Source organism: Gallus gallus, chromosome 5, assembly GCF_016699485.2.
Source record: "Gallus gallus isolate bGalGal1 chromosome 5, bGalGal1.mat.broiler.GRCg7b, whole genome shotgun sequence".
Taxonomy (NCBI): Eukaryota; Metazoa; Chordata; class Aves; order Galliformes; family Phasianidae; genus Gallus; species Gallus gallus.
The window spans coordinates 54774001-54789903 of NC_052536.1; the positions used below are offsets into that span (position 1 = coordinate 54774001).

General features: G+C 38.2%; 1 protein-coding gene across 7 annotated transcripts in view; it reads right to left on the reverse strand.

The window, feature by feature from the left end:
* The window catches only part of TA3 (TALPID3), a 64372-nt gene that overhangs the window by 32712 nt on the left and 15757 nt on the right, over positions 1-15903 (reverse strand). For all 7 annotated transcript variants that reach the window (NM_001040707.2, XM_040701078.2, XM_015287504.4 and 4 more), the window contains exons 15-25: positions 12845-13033; positions 11774-11961; positions 10740-10847; positions 9447-9527; positions 4466-4662; positions 4150-4268; positions 3330-3514; positions 2414-2573; positions 1638-1851; positions 865-1106; positions 306-373 (exon numbers count right to left, since the gene is read on the reverse strand). In NM_001040707.2, coding sequence (NP_001035797.2) covers positions 306-373; positions 865-1106; positions 1638-1851; positions 2414-2573; positions 3330-3514; positions 4150-4268; positions 4466-4662; positions 9447-9527; positions 10740-10847; positions 11774-11961; positions 12845-13033 — 1751 coding nt within the window. The remainder of the gene's footprint in view (positions 1-305; positions 374-864; positions 1107-1637; positions 1852-2413; positions 2574-3329; positions 3515-4149; positions 4269-4465; positions 4663-9446; positions 9528-10739; positions 10848-11773; positions 11962-12844; positions 13034-15903) is intronic.

The following is a 15903-nucleotide window of genomic DNA, read 5'->3' on the forward strand; positions in this document are numbered from 1 at the left end:
ACTCTGTTTAAGATGTCTTAAAGTTAAAAAGCATAGAAATGAAAATGCATATTAGCCATCTCTCACCTACTGGCAGGAGGTATGTAAACTCTATTTTATTTTTAATTTATTTTTAATGTAAATTACTTTGTAGGATGTGCTTTTTTCTTAGGAGCTCTGAAATTCCAAGCATATTTGTAAGTATACAGTTTTAAAAGTGTAAGTTTTAAAACATTATAAGTGAAAATGCTTAAAGACATCCAATTTACCCTTCTGCTCAAAGCAGATAATCACTCTAAATCAGCTTCCTTGTTCCATTTCCTTACCATTTCATTGGCATCCTGTAACGTACTCGTTAAGCTTTCAGTGAGGTTTGGAAAAGACAGTCCTCCTTCTGTTAAGGTTAAAAAACGTTTTAAGTTATAAATACTGAAAAGCATAGCAGTTATACAAAAGCAAAGGTCACATTCTTCAATAATTGCAACACTGCTTCAGTAAATTGGGAAATTCTCACTCCCGGATGTGCAGTGTAAAACAGATATCCAACTTCCAGGAAATCACTCTTACGCTTTGCTTTCAGTAAAAACTCAGTACCACGTTGGACTCATGGAAAATAATTTGGATTGTCTTGCAAGTTGATCTTATGACTGAATAGCAGATTTTGGGTTTTTTTTTTTTGTTATTAAGCAGCTTCATTTCACGACGAGAAAAAGAGCAAGGATGTCTATCAAATAAATCCATAAGCATGAAGTGAAATTTAAAGGTCAGGCTTGCAGTTTTATCTGACCGAGTATGAAATGTAATTTCGGTTGACTGGAAGAGAATTCTATAGAGGAAAAAAGAAAGTCCAAATTCTATTTTCCACACGTTTGTTTCATTAGTTACCTCTCCCAGCCAGCATCTGGTCACAGCTGAAGAGAACCTCCCCTTCTGAGATGGGTCTGTCTGCAGTTTCTGTTTCTGTGGGGGTAAGACTGCTTTCCTGCGTGGACTGCTCAGAACTGTCTGTAGGTGCAGCTGATGGAGCCTCTGGTTCACAAGGAAGCGACTGAAAGGGCTTTGGTGATGACTGCCAAGATGGTAAAATCAAGGCCTCTGGTTCCTCATCATTAGCCACTGACATCTCACTAAAATGTAAGAATATACTCTGTGAATATACCAAAATGCATTGAATAGAATAACCTGAAGTATTAAATCAATACTGAAATGCATTTGCACGTAATTTTTCAAGTGAAATTGCAGCATTTTACTGATTAGTCCAAGAATCAACACACTTAAATAACATTAATGACATACCTAAATAACATTAATGAATTTCTAGCTATTAATAAAAATGAACAAATGTATTCTCACTGAGGCAATAGAGAAAATAAAATGCTAATAATAGAGTATTTCATTGTCACTACACTTCCTATTGACACTAACACTATCGATTTCATGTTTTTCATGGCAACACATAAGCACATAGTAATTCTGAGAAATGCCCATATTTCACACTTTCCCTCAAAATGTAAGCCAAGCAATTCAGGAAAAAAGAATCCTGGTTTATTTCAATACCTCCAGGCATGCATATACTTGAACGAGTTCTCTCTACAGACTTTTTGAGGCCATGCTTGTTTATAAAGAACTGAGAAAACCATATAGCCTGGTAAACTCACACAGCTTTGGGGTTGAATGTTTCTTCAGCTAACGGACTAGGTTTCTCCTCTTCCAGAGGAAGTTCTGCATCATCCCATGGGTTTAGAGGTGCTGGATTTTCCATTTTTGCAGCCTCAGAGGCAGGAGGGCTCGGTGTGATTATTTCAGGAGGAGTGCTGATAGGGGTAATCACAGGTGTGCCAACACGACTAACAGCAGCTGGAATATCAGAGCCTGCAGGTGTGAAGACAAACCTCAGATCAGAAAGGAAAACAGGAAGAGAGACAGCTACTCAGTTCCCAGTAAGCACTTTTAGTGTTTGTGATACCTTTCTGATGATTGTGATGAGACTAGGTAAAGATGAGTTTCTCCTACAAACGGTGTTGGCATTTGAAGGAGCTAGAATAAAATCTTAATTCCTTACCTCCTTCAGTAAGGGAGACTACTCTGCATTTTAAAAACTATGCTGCTTTACCTGGGGAGTGTAAGTTTGATTCAGTGAACAGTGGGAACACAGGAAGAAGGAAAAGACAGTTACTCTTCTGATGTGAAAAGTGGAAGGGGTGGAAATCACACAGACCATAGCAACGTGCATTAAGAAGACAGAACAGTTAGCAGATAGATGTTTGCTTTTTTATACAAATTAGCTCATAATTCTTATATTACATGAGTCCCCACTTGAATCATAGCCTCAAGAATGTTTATCCTGAGATAACAAGTCTTTGAAGAAGAAAATTAAAGACAGTAGATTAAAGCATATTTGTTCCTTCTAAAGTTCAATTCTTGTTTTCACTACCTGCTTCTTTCATTTTTTCTTGTTCACGAACATCCCCGCTCAGTTCTGTGATAGATGGAGAAGACTCTGGAGTTTGGACTGGAGGCATTTCTTTTTCTGAAGGTGGTGTTTGTGGTGGTGTGGCCTGAGGTGTTGGCAATGGAGTAGGCACAAGAGGCTCCTGAGGAAAAGAATTGTAACCACAGCTCTTATCTCAATGCAAAACTCCTATCTTCCAGAGCTAGGGTGGGTGGGGGGAGGGAAGAGAGGGGTCATCACAAAACAGGAACAGTTGTTACTTAGATATATGCCTCATGACTAACTCCTCCACCTAAACATAGAGATGCACCATTGTCTGCCTGGACAAAACAAACAAACAAAACAATAAATGTTTTCTGACATTTTGTTTAGAAAATTATATAACCAGGCTGAGGAAGGCCTCCAGGCTCTTTTCCAAAGAATAAATCCTAGACTGATCATTTGTATTATCAGCTCTTATGGGAAGTTGAGCACGCGAGTACATTCAGCAGTTCAACATGGAATCACGAACACTGAAGAACTTGGTAACTGTGCTGCTGAAATTGAGATGAACTTCACAAAAAACAAACAAACAAAAAAACACAACAAGAGCCATCTTTGGATATCACAAAATTCACTTCTTTTCCTTAGAAATAAGCTCTGCGCTCAGCCTTGAAATAAATAAATAGATAAATAGAGCATGCTGCATAGAGCACAAAGGAACTATATAAGAAGAAAAAAAGTGAGATATGTTTTATCTTGTTTCGTGCTTAGGTATAATAAAGAATAATAAAAATATGAAAACAACTCTTCAGTCTTTTTCTGACATCTTTGCCTTGCACATATTTGAACCACAGTGCTACCAAGAAATCATCCCTTAGAGCTCCACTAGGAAAGCTTAAATAAAACAGACTCTTACCATCACAGCTGTTGTACTTGGAAGAAGGTTTGTAGCAGGAACTGCTTCCTGAGCCTGCCTGTTACCCAGCATGGTTGCAATTGTCTCACTGAGCACTTCGTTGACTAGATGACTGATCATTTCTGAGTCCACTGGTACTCCAGCATCAATAAAGAGCTGAAATCCTCCCCCGCCTGCAGCTTCAACTGAAAATGAAGGAACACAAAGCATGCATCCAGGCCTCAGCTCTTAAGCACATGTACTGTGCTGCAGCTGTGCATTTTATGCTCTATCAATGGTTTCACATTCCTTTGCAGAAAGTGATTTTTGTAGTTTATATTCAAAGAATAAATGATCCTATGAAAGAACACAGATAAGCAATCCCGGATCACAAAAGAGGACAGTGAAGTGCAGTGACATCACAGGAGAAATGAATTTGTCTCCCATCCTCACAGATTTATAAGGGAATTAATTTTTTTTACATATCTATTAACAAAAGATAAGCAAATAAACATTACAACCTTTTGTAATCTGTAATCAATTAGCAAAATGCCACGTGCATCCAAAATTTCATTTATATGGTCAATAACAGAATTTGATTTGCACAGCGGTGCCTTTTGTGTGTTCTTTTTCTTTTCTTTTTTTGATTATTTATTTCAACAATCTTCTAATGCCTGCTCAGCCTCAGCTTAAATTAAAGCATGCACTTCTGCACGTTAAAATTTCACTGGTTCAGCATTATCTGCTCTGAGGCACAGCCAAAACAGCTGTCTACACGACTTGTTAAAATTAGCCTATATTTGAAATAACCCATCTGCTGAAAACAGCACCTTCTACTTACCAATGTCAGAGGTTACAGTCTCACTGTCTTCTCCTTCTGATGTGCTAACACTGGGCACAGTTTCTCTCTGAACTGGATACATCTCACTGATAATTTTTGCCATTATTTCTTGTTCCACCCTAGCAAAAGAGAATGTGTGTAGCTATGAGTAAGCACCAAGACTCCTGCAAGCATACAAAGGAGCATTCTTGATACAAAATGTAAGGAAGCTCAAAGGAAAAGAGAAGAGAGGGTAGGGAAGAGAGGAAAGGTCGTCTTCTGATTCATTCCTTCCTTCATATACAATCTCTTGATATTTTGTTACATCTTAACTCACCAATTTATCAATCTGTTTTCTATAGTTTCTCTCCTTTCAATCCATTCATCCAAAACATCACAAGACTGCTGAGGAGCAGAAGCCACAGGAGGGAATGAAGGACCATTGTATGTTGGTTCAGCAACTCTAAAATGCCCATTGATCTCCAGAAGAGGCTCCGTAAATTCTGGAATTTCATCCCTCTCCTCTTCCTGATCCTAATAAATAATTAGTAAATTAAGTTATCGTGCATTTTGGGAAAACAATGTGACTGAGGTAGCTGTTAGATGTTTTACTTCAAGGAATGGTTACCCCACATCATGGCACACAAACAACATTCTCCTTTCTTATTATGTTAGAGCTAATTGACACAATTCTAAACCTAGCAAACCTTAGATTTGCAGAGGTATAAGGGTAGCAGAATAGCTGGGTAAAACATGACTTCTATTACTTGCAGAGGGGAGGGAGACAACGAGGGATGTAGTTTAGTGGACATTTTGGTGATGGGTTGAAGGTAGGACTGATGATCTTTGAGGTCTTTTCTAACCTTAATGATTCTGTGATTCTGTAAGTCCCAAAAAGCACCAACCCATCATATTGTACCGAATGCCTCCTGACAGATGAAAACCTGCATCCTTCACTCAAAACCATCTCAAAAGTAGCATAACTATGAAAATTGGGCATACTGAAAGAAGATGAAGAGCCAAGCCCTAAATTACTGTTGAGAATCATATGATATTGCATAAAAAGGCAGCTCAATGTAAGTGTGCCTTTAGTGAGAATGATCTCCAACTTAGCCAAAGGAGAAAAAGGTTTATTTTCTCTTTTTATTAATTTTAAACTCCCCAAATACATGTATTTGGGGAATCACATAGAAAGATCCCACAATTTTCTGCATTCATTCAGAAATAAGATGGTAAAGTTAAACTCAAAATGGCACCGGATGACTTCCACGCTGATAATGGAAGTCTGTTAGGATCGAGGTATTCATAACCATAATTCATTCTGACAGGAAACATAAAGATGTCTTTACCCAGTGTGTCATCATGCATTTTCTTCTGACTGCATTACTCCATACATTTTCTTTGATGTTGCCTATTCAATATAATCTTTTTCTGAAAGTATGCAAGATGCAAACATCTGGATTAAATAAACCAAGGACATACAGTAAATCCTGCATGTAATTAGCAACTTCTGACAAGCATTCACAGTTCTGCATTTCTAAATTACGTGCACAAAACACGTTACATGTAATAGTGCACAAATCCCAAAGACAGTTACATTCATTTTGGAATGATATATTTTCTCTACTGAAGTTGAAAAAGAAAGAGACTATTCAATGTCTAATTAGACAGATTGAACTTGCCTATATATCACTCTGTAGACTGATGCTGAATAATCTGCACTCATGTCTGCACTTTAACTTCCTGGAAACTGTTAAAAAATATTTATCACAACACCCAATCAAAATATGGCATAAATTAAGAAGTCTTTCAGATGCATTTGGAATATTAATTGTAGCACTTTCTGACAAGGTGTCAAACTCATCTTCTAGTTCCCAAATTACAACCAGATAATTAATGTTTTTTAAACGATCAGGTAACGCATAGTCTCTTAATGAAGTTATCCAGACCATAAGTCATGGATTTCTACAGTTCACAACAAGGCCAGGCTGTACTGCAGGTGCCACCTATGAAGCTCAGCCTGAAGAATTGTATGTGTAAAAGAATCACAGTCACACAGTCTCAGAAAGTACCCGTTGAAAAACAGAGCTGGGACAAATGTGTTTACTCTCATTTCTGCATATTATACATTTCAGGGCAGTACTCAGAATGGAAGCAAAAATTCTCTCCACCTTGCAACTTAGGCAGGTTTAGAAAGAGCAAGTCTGCCTGATCTCAGAGCCTTGTAAATTCCTTACAGGTATTGCTGGATATGGCTGCTCAGGAGCAGGAGACAAGACTCAATAAATATGAAGGAATGAATATGAAGGTCCATTTGGGGCTCATGTTAACTGAGCAAGTTTCTCACTCCAGGTTAAGACAGGGCTCAAGAAAGGGGTGGTGGTACGAAATCTCATCTGTCAGACAGTCTGATGAACTCATGTAGGTAAAGCAACTGATCAAAAATAAAGAAGTGTGTAAGTCAAAGCCATAACAACCTTTTCTGATTTATTCCATAGGTGAATTTTCTTGTTATGAAATAAGAGGACCCAACTCAACTGCTTTGGAAGACTCAACTTCAGGTCTTTAGACACAGATAGCAAGGTTGTGATGGGAGAACAATATGCATTCATCACCTCTGCCTGTGGCAAGGCTTGCATGCTGCAAGCTGGGACATGATGCATTTGTCTACAAGACTCCAGCATCCTGACCAGGGTTATTTCAGGAGATCAACCCCAGCATCTCAGCCTGAAACACAGCAAGATGAGCTGATGGACAGACTGTTGACAGCACCTTTCTTAAGATTCAGTAGGGATATTCTGGGGGATTAGGGGAAGAAATAAGGGATGCAGAGAGGAGTATTTCAGGATGGTACAAAACCTTATGTTTACCAGGAGAAACCAATGATTTGGAAAGGGAATGATCAAGGTCATTTAAGGAGGTGTAAGTGGAAAATAGATGGATAAGGGGATAAAAGGGAAGGACTGGTTGCATGTAAATCAGCAGCTGCTCAGTATACTCGTCTGGCCTTGCCTCCTGCCTGATCAATGCTCTCTTTCCTCCCTAAATGCACGAAATTCCATTTCTGATTATTTTTCTGAGAAAGGAGTTTTCCATCATATGTGCACGTAAGGAGGCTAAAGAAGTAGCATCCCAGCAGGGCTGTGTGCTCTTGGTGCCAGCAGCTGGAGCAAGTGCATGCAGGCACATCAGTATAAGAAGTGTCAAGTCAAAAGCTGCCATAGAGTAGGACAAGTGATTTGGCATTGCAAGCCTAGCTCCCAGAGCTGGGAAGGGCAGGGTCCCAGGACCAGGTACCAGATATATAGTGTCTAAGGACAGATAACAAAAACATCCTTACATATACGTATGTACGTATACAGACACCTGTCTGTACATACACGTTCACAAATACACATACATTCCAGATCACCATTCTAAGCTGCTAGAGAGTGGAACAGGATTAGCCTACTGGTGCTCAATCCTGATACGTGCAGCCACATACACACGCACTGCATACCTCTGTTTGAGCCTGCACCTATAGGGAATACATGCTCAGCCTCCCTACTGGCTGGACCTGGGAACAGGCAGCTGGGGCAGCTTTGCTTCTCTCAGGCTACCAAGTTTGCCAACCCCTAACAGGCAGTATTTCAGCTCCTAAGCAGCTCCTGAATGTGCACCTTCTGGCTGGAAAGGTAAAGCAAATCTTGAGAAAAGGAAACATCAGAGCCAAGGTCCTGAAGCTTTTATGCAACATCCATCAGGGGATAAAGGGAAAAAAAAAAAAGCAGCTATTTCACAAAAATATTTACCCTTTTCAGTTCAATAGAATTAAGTTTCCATAAAAAAGGAGGGTGTAGGGGGCAGGCAACACTAAGATATTTTCCTGCATAGCATTTTATGTACATTCTTTCATACATCTGAAGTGAAGTTATTGTGATAAAAGAGACTTTCTTTTGATGTTTTCAGTATTGCTGCCACTCCAGAGGTTGATTTTATGCTTCTACATTTTGTTTGTCTTGCACATTTTTAAGAACATTGTCTGCATGGTCATAGGCCAAACATGTGTTTCACTTGGAACATTTTTTTTGTGTTGTGGTTAAAATATATTTCATTGCCAAAAATAAATGATAAAAGCAAACCAGAAGAAAAATGAGAAAAAAAAATGAATAACTGTTACTTGTGTCAAAAATTTTATGTTGGGGGACTTCTTTTGTTAGTTCATAAACTGATTTCTTAAACAGTTTTCCTACTGATTTTTTTTAATGGGATAAAGCTTTTCTGTGCAAATAGGATGAAGTTTCCCAAATAGATTTAATTCCTCCCCTCCAAAGGCATAAAGTAGTTTTGGAACCAAATAGTAAATAAACCATTTCCCCACGTTTATTAGGTAAATCACACCTTAAAAAAAAATAATAACAACAACAACCATAAAAAAAAACCCACACAAAAGAGTTGGGGGAGATATTGAGGAAAAGTTTCAGGAGAATAGTAGCAAATAATAGCATTTTTGTGCTTGCAACATTTACTGATTCTTAAATGCAGCAGGAGGTAGAAGCTGCCATCACCCACAAAGGCAAGATACTACACAGCATCCAGGTGGAAGCACCTTGCCTCCTTCAGAAGCAGCTTTTCCCAGCTACCATTGAGTTTCTGCTTCTGCTCTTTGTCTGGAGAGGTGAAACACAGCCTGGATCACCAAAGTTGAACTGGGGGTGTTTGGCAGCCCCTACTCTAACAAGCAAAATCAGCAAAGTACCTGCTACCTAAAGAGACTACACTGTAAAAGGGCATCTCCAATAAACCCATGCCATTAAACTGAAGAAACATCAATGCTGTAAAACAGGACAGCTACACTAACAAGACAACATCCAGCACATCTTGTCACCTCTTAGTGGGCTCCATTTGGTGAGTAGTATGTTGTCCTATTTATTTAAAATAATTTCTGTCTGAAATAACATTTAAATAAATAAAAATAAATAAAATAAATAAAGCATTTTAGGACCTCGTAAACAAGAGTCACATATATGCTTTACATTTAGAGCTTAAAATTGTGAAGTCTAAGTGCTAAGAGAACTACTTTTATTTCTACTGGATTCCAATATATCCAAATAAAATCTAATTTTAAGTTTTTACTGTAATTTTCTCAAGGTCCTCTGCTAATACAGAGTCATTTGTAATACTGCTTTAATACTGTGAACAGTATTACTAACAGTGTGTTCTTTTTAAAGTTGCTTATAAAATAAACAAATTGTCTACATTTCATTTTCTATTGTGACAGAACAATAGAAATCAAGTACAAAAACATTAAGGAAATGACATTTTTGCAATATAATTACCTGCACGACATCAGTAACATCAGTGAAATTAGTTCCTGGAAACTTCACGTCTTCTTCCTCGCTTTGTATATCTTCTGGAGCCTATTTGTAAAGACAGATGGTAATTATTAGATATCTCATGTTGGAGGTGGAGAAAAAAAAAATACATTAGCAGAAAAACTTCATGCCAAGGATGCAGTCATATCATCACTCTTGTCAACAGCCTGAATCCAAGACAAGTGATTTACCTATCCTAAAAGTGAGGGGAAATTTCTCTGCTTAGTACAAAAAGAGCTTATTAAAACTCCCAATTGTACACCAACAATTAAAACTTGCTCTCAATGAAGCAACAGTTCCAGGGCAATATCTGCAATTCCTATTAAAATATATATATCAGTAAGACAAACTATGGAGAAAAAAATCTGTACACAAGAGTCTGAAAGTATCTTAAGCAATTTACTAATGTGCAATTTCTACACAGTTACTTAAATACATTAGTTATAAATAATGGTTGCTATTTCAGTCACTGGTCTCTGTCTTATCCATTGATTCTCTTGACCATAGCCAGACCTAAGCCAGAATAGCAGCTGAAACACAGTGGAAAAAGAAGGTATAATAATCAAACAAAAATAACCACTGCATCTCTGTGCCCTGTTCAATGCACGCTGTCCAAACTGTGCAATGCACAATACAGAAGTCCACTGGAAAAAACAACATGCCACCCTGTAAACATGTGCCCTACTTTACAACCTTATCTTGTAACACACAGCAGTAAACATTTTATTTGTACAAAACCCTTCATTACTGCTTAGATTATATTAAAATAACACTTCTAAAAAGGAATATGGAAAGAGAATAGAGAGGAACAACTCCGTGGCCTAGCTATCTTGTGTCATCTATCTACACACAGCAGGCTACCAATGAACAGGCTACACATGCATGTCACTCATGTCTATAATAACACGGCCAAAGAACAGAAAGGGGAATGAAGAACATCCCCCACTGAAGCCAGTACAGGGCAGACATTTCATGGGCCAATAAGGGATTACAGCTCTTAACACAGCATAATTTTTCACTGTGGTGATTGAATAATCTTGGATGTACAGTGTCTTGATGTCATTTTTCATACTCTTAAACGAATCCCTTGCAGTAAATTCTTCAAAGTAACTATGCCATTTCTCCTGGAACTGTCTAATTTCTCTAACTAAAACAAAATAATGAGATAACATGGCAGTAATTTAACAAAACTGACTGATTCTTCTTTAAAAAAAAAAAAAAAAAATCAAATTCACACACATTTAGACCAATCAGTACCTGTATTACAGCATCAGCAGGACAACGTGCAGGTTTGGGTTCTGGAAGTACATGGTTGACACTCACACTGCCACCTGAAATACTGTCAATATCAACATTTGGTAACACCTAGGAAAGACCAAATAACCAGTCTGAAAAAAATCTATGTATTAGCTCAGCTACTGTTGTTGAGCTGTTTATATTCTATCTTCCTATTGCTACTCAGTCATGAAATATTATCTTTTTTCCTCTCATGCTACTCGATTTCTCCCGTTCTCTGATTCCCTGGACTCTGTCTTGCATGTGATGAAAGGTGAACAGACCCATAGCTATTTATGTAGCACACAAGTGTTTGACATGCAATTCATTTCAGTTGGCCTACAAGCTACCGTGCAAGGCTGACTGTTGGCTTCACGTTGTCATGTATCTGGTAAGGTAAAAGGTATGTGGGTAGTGATATGGAAGTGAACAAAGTACAACCTCAACCTGTATTTAACTTCAAGATCAATGAATCATTTAATATTTGAAAGGTGTATGTAGGAGTGTGTACATTCTTGACAATTTGAATCCAAGACACTGAATAAGTTAGAAACATTAACTTCCTTGACAACAGACTCGTATGAAAATAAGAAAAGGCTAGGCAAGGACTGCAGTGGTTGATTAATAAGGAGTGAAATTCTTGGGTTGAACATCATGCTTGAGAAAGAAATCTAAAAGACCAAATCTTTCACCTCAAGACTGACATCTATATTAACACTTGTTTTATCTCAAGTTTCTTCTGGCTTAAAAGTCTCAGAAAAAAAGGTGAAACACTGTATGACGTGGGGCTATTTTTCAAACACCTTACATAGCTGACCTACAGAAAAACTAACTGATCTGTTTGGCTTAAATAATTTTTAAGTTCTGATGCTTTCTTGGCCCCTCCATTCTAAATGGTTGTAATGCTTGCAGCAAAACAGCTACTGATATCAAAGTAAGTTACTAGTGGATGAGACCATCTACAGTTAGCATTTATTCATTAAAATGAGCAAGAAATCATCAGTCTCGACACATACCTGCACAGACAGCTGAGGGGGATCCTTTTTCTCTGATCTCATCTCTATCACAGCTACTTTTGGCTTTTTTACTTCAGTTGGAGGCTTTGGTGGCACTTGGGGAATAGAGGTTGTGACTGTAACAGGGTGTGGTTTACACATAACTACTCCCGCAGGCTGCACTGAGATGTCATTAATTTGGGTCTGACCTAAAGCAAGTTTTAAAACAATTACAGATACAAGTCAACCTTCCAAACAAGGCAGTACATTAATAGATTAAATTCGGGGTGTCTGTGTTTTACATGAAACAGACCAATGACAGTTACAGACCAAGACTGTGTTTTATTCTAACGCCACTGACTAAAGCGCTCTGTTTCACCAAGTAAACCTTCCTAGCAAAAATCTGTACATTTACCACAGCCATTTTTTGGAAATTGTTCAGTTTACTTGACTAGGGTGACACCTACTGCTGAAAACGAGCACAACTACGTTGTCTTTGCCACTCAAAAATTAGATGCCATGCTCCTTTCCCTCGACATCCTTTGAACTATGTTCAAAGTACTATTACACTTGGTATAGCATCCCTTAAATTTTAATATGAGACCCTCTTATTTTTCACTTAATTATCACCTTTAAATGCTAACTCTTCCCCAAATAACGTTTATATAGAGGTTCTATTGAAAGTCCAGGAACACAGAAACCATGGAAATGAATTAGCGTGTTCGGCACACTCCTGCTGAAGTTGTTGGACTGAAGTCAGTGTAAATGTTGAATCCAAGGCCCAAGGAACTGGTGATTCAGTTCCTACTTACACAGATACCAAACAAAGCCAGAACAAGAGCCCTACAAATGGAAAGCACACCAAAGAAGGCATGTCCAGCTATACAGATAATTTCTCAGCCAGATATCCAGCGTGAAAGATGAGGAGAACCGGAACATTTTAAACCGTTTCCCAACAAAAATCTCTCACAAGAAGGGCAGCTGAAAATCTCACAGACCATAGCAAATCACCAGCTTGACAAGATTGAAGCTGCATTTCCACAGAGCAGCAGGTATCAACCTACATCCCCTATAGATGTTATTCACTCCTACCTAGTGGAACAGCCATAGGAATTAGGTGACCTTCAAGGGGACCGCAGTCAGCAGGCACATCTCTGTTCGGACTAAAAAAATACTGGTTTTCTTGAGCAAGAGCATACAAAGGATGCTGTTTCTTTGAGCTGATTACTGCCTTCTGTGCACGAGAACAAGTCTGTGTTCCTGCAGACTTCACCTTTGTACCTGAAATGAGAGCCGTTTAAGTTGCACACCTTCAATGCATGAACAAACTCAATAACATCACATGCTACTAAATCAGGTCTTGGAACCAAAACAGTTACAATTTTTTGCTGTGGGATGAATGGAATGGGGTTGGGATACTGGAAGGTCAGAAGAGTGCTGAGTTAGATGTCTCAGTATTGACAGCAAGGGAGAAGTTAAAATTATAACTTCTGAACATCTAAATCTACATTACATAAATATGTGTATAAAATTTAATCTTAGACCTCTGTTGTTTACAGTCATCATGCTTCACATATAAATGGCCCATTAATACATGGCATCAAACGCTCTTTCTAGCTCTATTTATATTTAAAAGCTTCCTAATTAATTGAATAATGGGAGTCAAGGATTATAAAATTCAGGGATAATAAAGATTGATAACGTGACTTTTGACAATGCAGACACAAAAGCAAGCCAACCCATTTACGAAGTGGCATTTTAGTACTAGCAAATTGAGGGCTGCAAGCCTAAAAACAAAAATAGCAGGTCATAACTCTTCCATTAGAAAATGCAGATCAGAAAGGAGCATCTCTGAGAAAGGATTTATTGTCATGTTGGATAAGCAAAGCAATGAGAAATCACAATACACTGCTATGGTCAAGGGGATAAGCATAATCCCCAGATGTCACAACAAGACAGCGGTACGGCAGGGCAAGACAAGACTTCCATATACGACAACGTAACAATCAGCTCTAATTCTGCACCTCCATAAATACTGAAATAGGTTGAATATTAAAAGGCTTTTAAATTTTGTTAGGGAAATCACATGGAAACTGAAGTAGCTGTAAAGTGAAGCCAAAAGCTCATTATAAATCAGATACAAAGTCTGAAGCGTCTTGTTTACTCTTGAACCATAAGGTACCCAACAACAGGAAGAAGTAACTAAGGGCAGAATTTCTTATGTCTTTAAATGATGAGTACATACCTTTCTTCAAAGCACAGATCAGCCAGAAATATCGTTCTCTACTCAAAGACAAATTACAGGACTCAGTAACATAAATACATACAGTTCAGTGGCTCGTGATTTAGAAGAGGTCATACTACATAACCTAACAGCCTCCCCTGGCCTTGAACTTTTGAGTAAAAGCAGAAACTGGCAACATATCTGTAATACTGCCAACTTGTAAAAACAAGGTTCTCACAGCAAGAATGATTGAGTACTGTGTACACACAGCACCTCATTTTAATTGCTTTCAACTTTTCATTTCTCCCTGAAAAGTTTATTTGCACTGGGCAGAAACTGGACATTTAATTATACTTTGTTTTAAAAACCTGGCGTTTCACTTATATTTATTAGTTCAAATTATGCAAGAAAACAAGTTTGTTTTTTTTTTTTTTTAAAGAGAAATGCCCTCTTGCTCGTAAAAGTGTGAATTGCTGGATTTTTTTCCCCAGTTTCCCAGAAGAAACCAAGCATTACTCACTACAGTTTATTTGCAAAGAAAATGGTTGAGAAAGTTATAAAATGACTGAAAGGAGACTCTCCAGACGGCCGTTTCAGCCTTAAATAAACATCCTTACTCCATCGTTAATTTAAAACAAGCTTACTGGACTGCTCCAGCAAAAAAAAAAAAAAGTCATTTAATAAGTCTCCATTTTCCAGCCAATCAAACTCAAGGCGAACTGTTAGCAGTAATTTTAAAGCCTTTATCAGCTGGTACATCAAAGCCAGTAAGGGAATCTGGGGGTGAAATTGAATCACAGAATGGCCTGGGTTGAAAAGGCCCGCAATGCTCATCCAGTTCCAACCCCCTGCTATGTGCAGGGTTGCCAACCAGCAGACCAGGCTGCCCAGAGCCACATCCAGCCTGGCCTTGAATGCCTGCAGGGATGGGGCATCCACAGCCTCCTTGGGCAACCTGTTCAGTGCGTCACCACCCTCTGGGTGAAAAACTTCCTCCTAATATCCAACATCCAGGATGCGCCCACAGCCACATGCAGCCAAAAGTATTACAACGACATTCTGGAAAACAAGCTGTATGACAGGAAAGAACAAACCATGCCTCAGATATGCTAGATGTATTTTGCTTTTAAGAACCTCACACTTCAAAGTGTTTACTCAACACTGTTGCATTTTATTTATACTCCTACTGTAGAGGAGTAGGAATCTGTTTCTTATTCTATTGGTTATACTTTCCTGCTGTAACAGCATCTTTCAGAACAGCAGCCCACAAAAACATTGAATAATTTCCTCATCACGAGACTCATGCAGGATACAGAATAATTACTTTTCCATTTCATTGGCAAGACGTAAGAATGCACGCTAATTAAGCAACTTGAGCAACTGTCATGGAAGAGTGAAAGACAAGTCATGCCAGTATCAAAACAAAGGCTGACCTCAGCCTAAAGCCATAAAAATCAGAAAACAGGTTAAATATTCATAGGAATGCTAAGTTAAGTGACATGTAAAAAAACCATCCACCTTCATTTCTTCCTTTAGACAGGACTACGAGGGCATCTTCCTTTAATTGCTGTCAAGATATAAACAAAATGCAACTTTCTGTAGCTGCAGTCTGATGTGAAATAAAGAAATGATTTTTAGGATGGCTTCATTTCTGCAAACACACATGCTGCTCTACTGTTTTTGTATGACTTAATAACTTAGATGAGAATGCATTTGGGTTAAGGCTATCCAGAGCTCATTCTGTTTTCAAGCAAATAGCTCTTAAACTGTATTTGTCACATTCAGGAGTTCCAGAAGACAATAAACTGCATGAATCCAGTACACAGTTTTCTTTTTCATTTACTATTCACCACAGCACAAAACAAGGTAAAGTACAGGAGAAGCTTATTACAACTTCATGCAATTTGTACCTTTACGTTTCACTAAA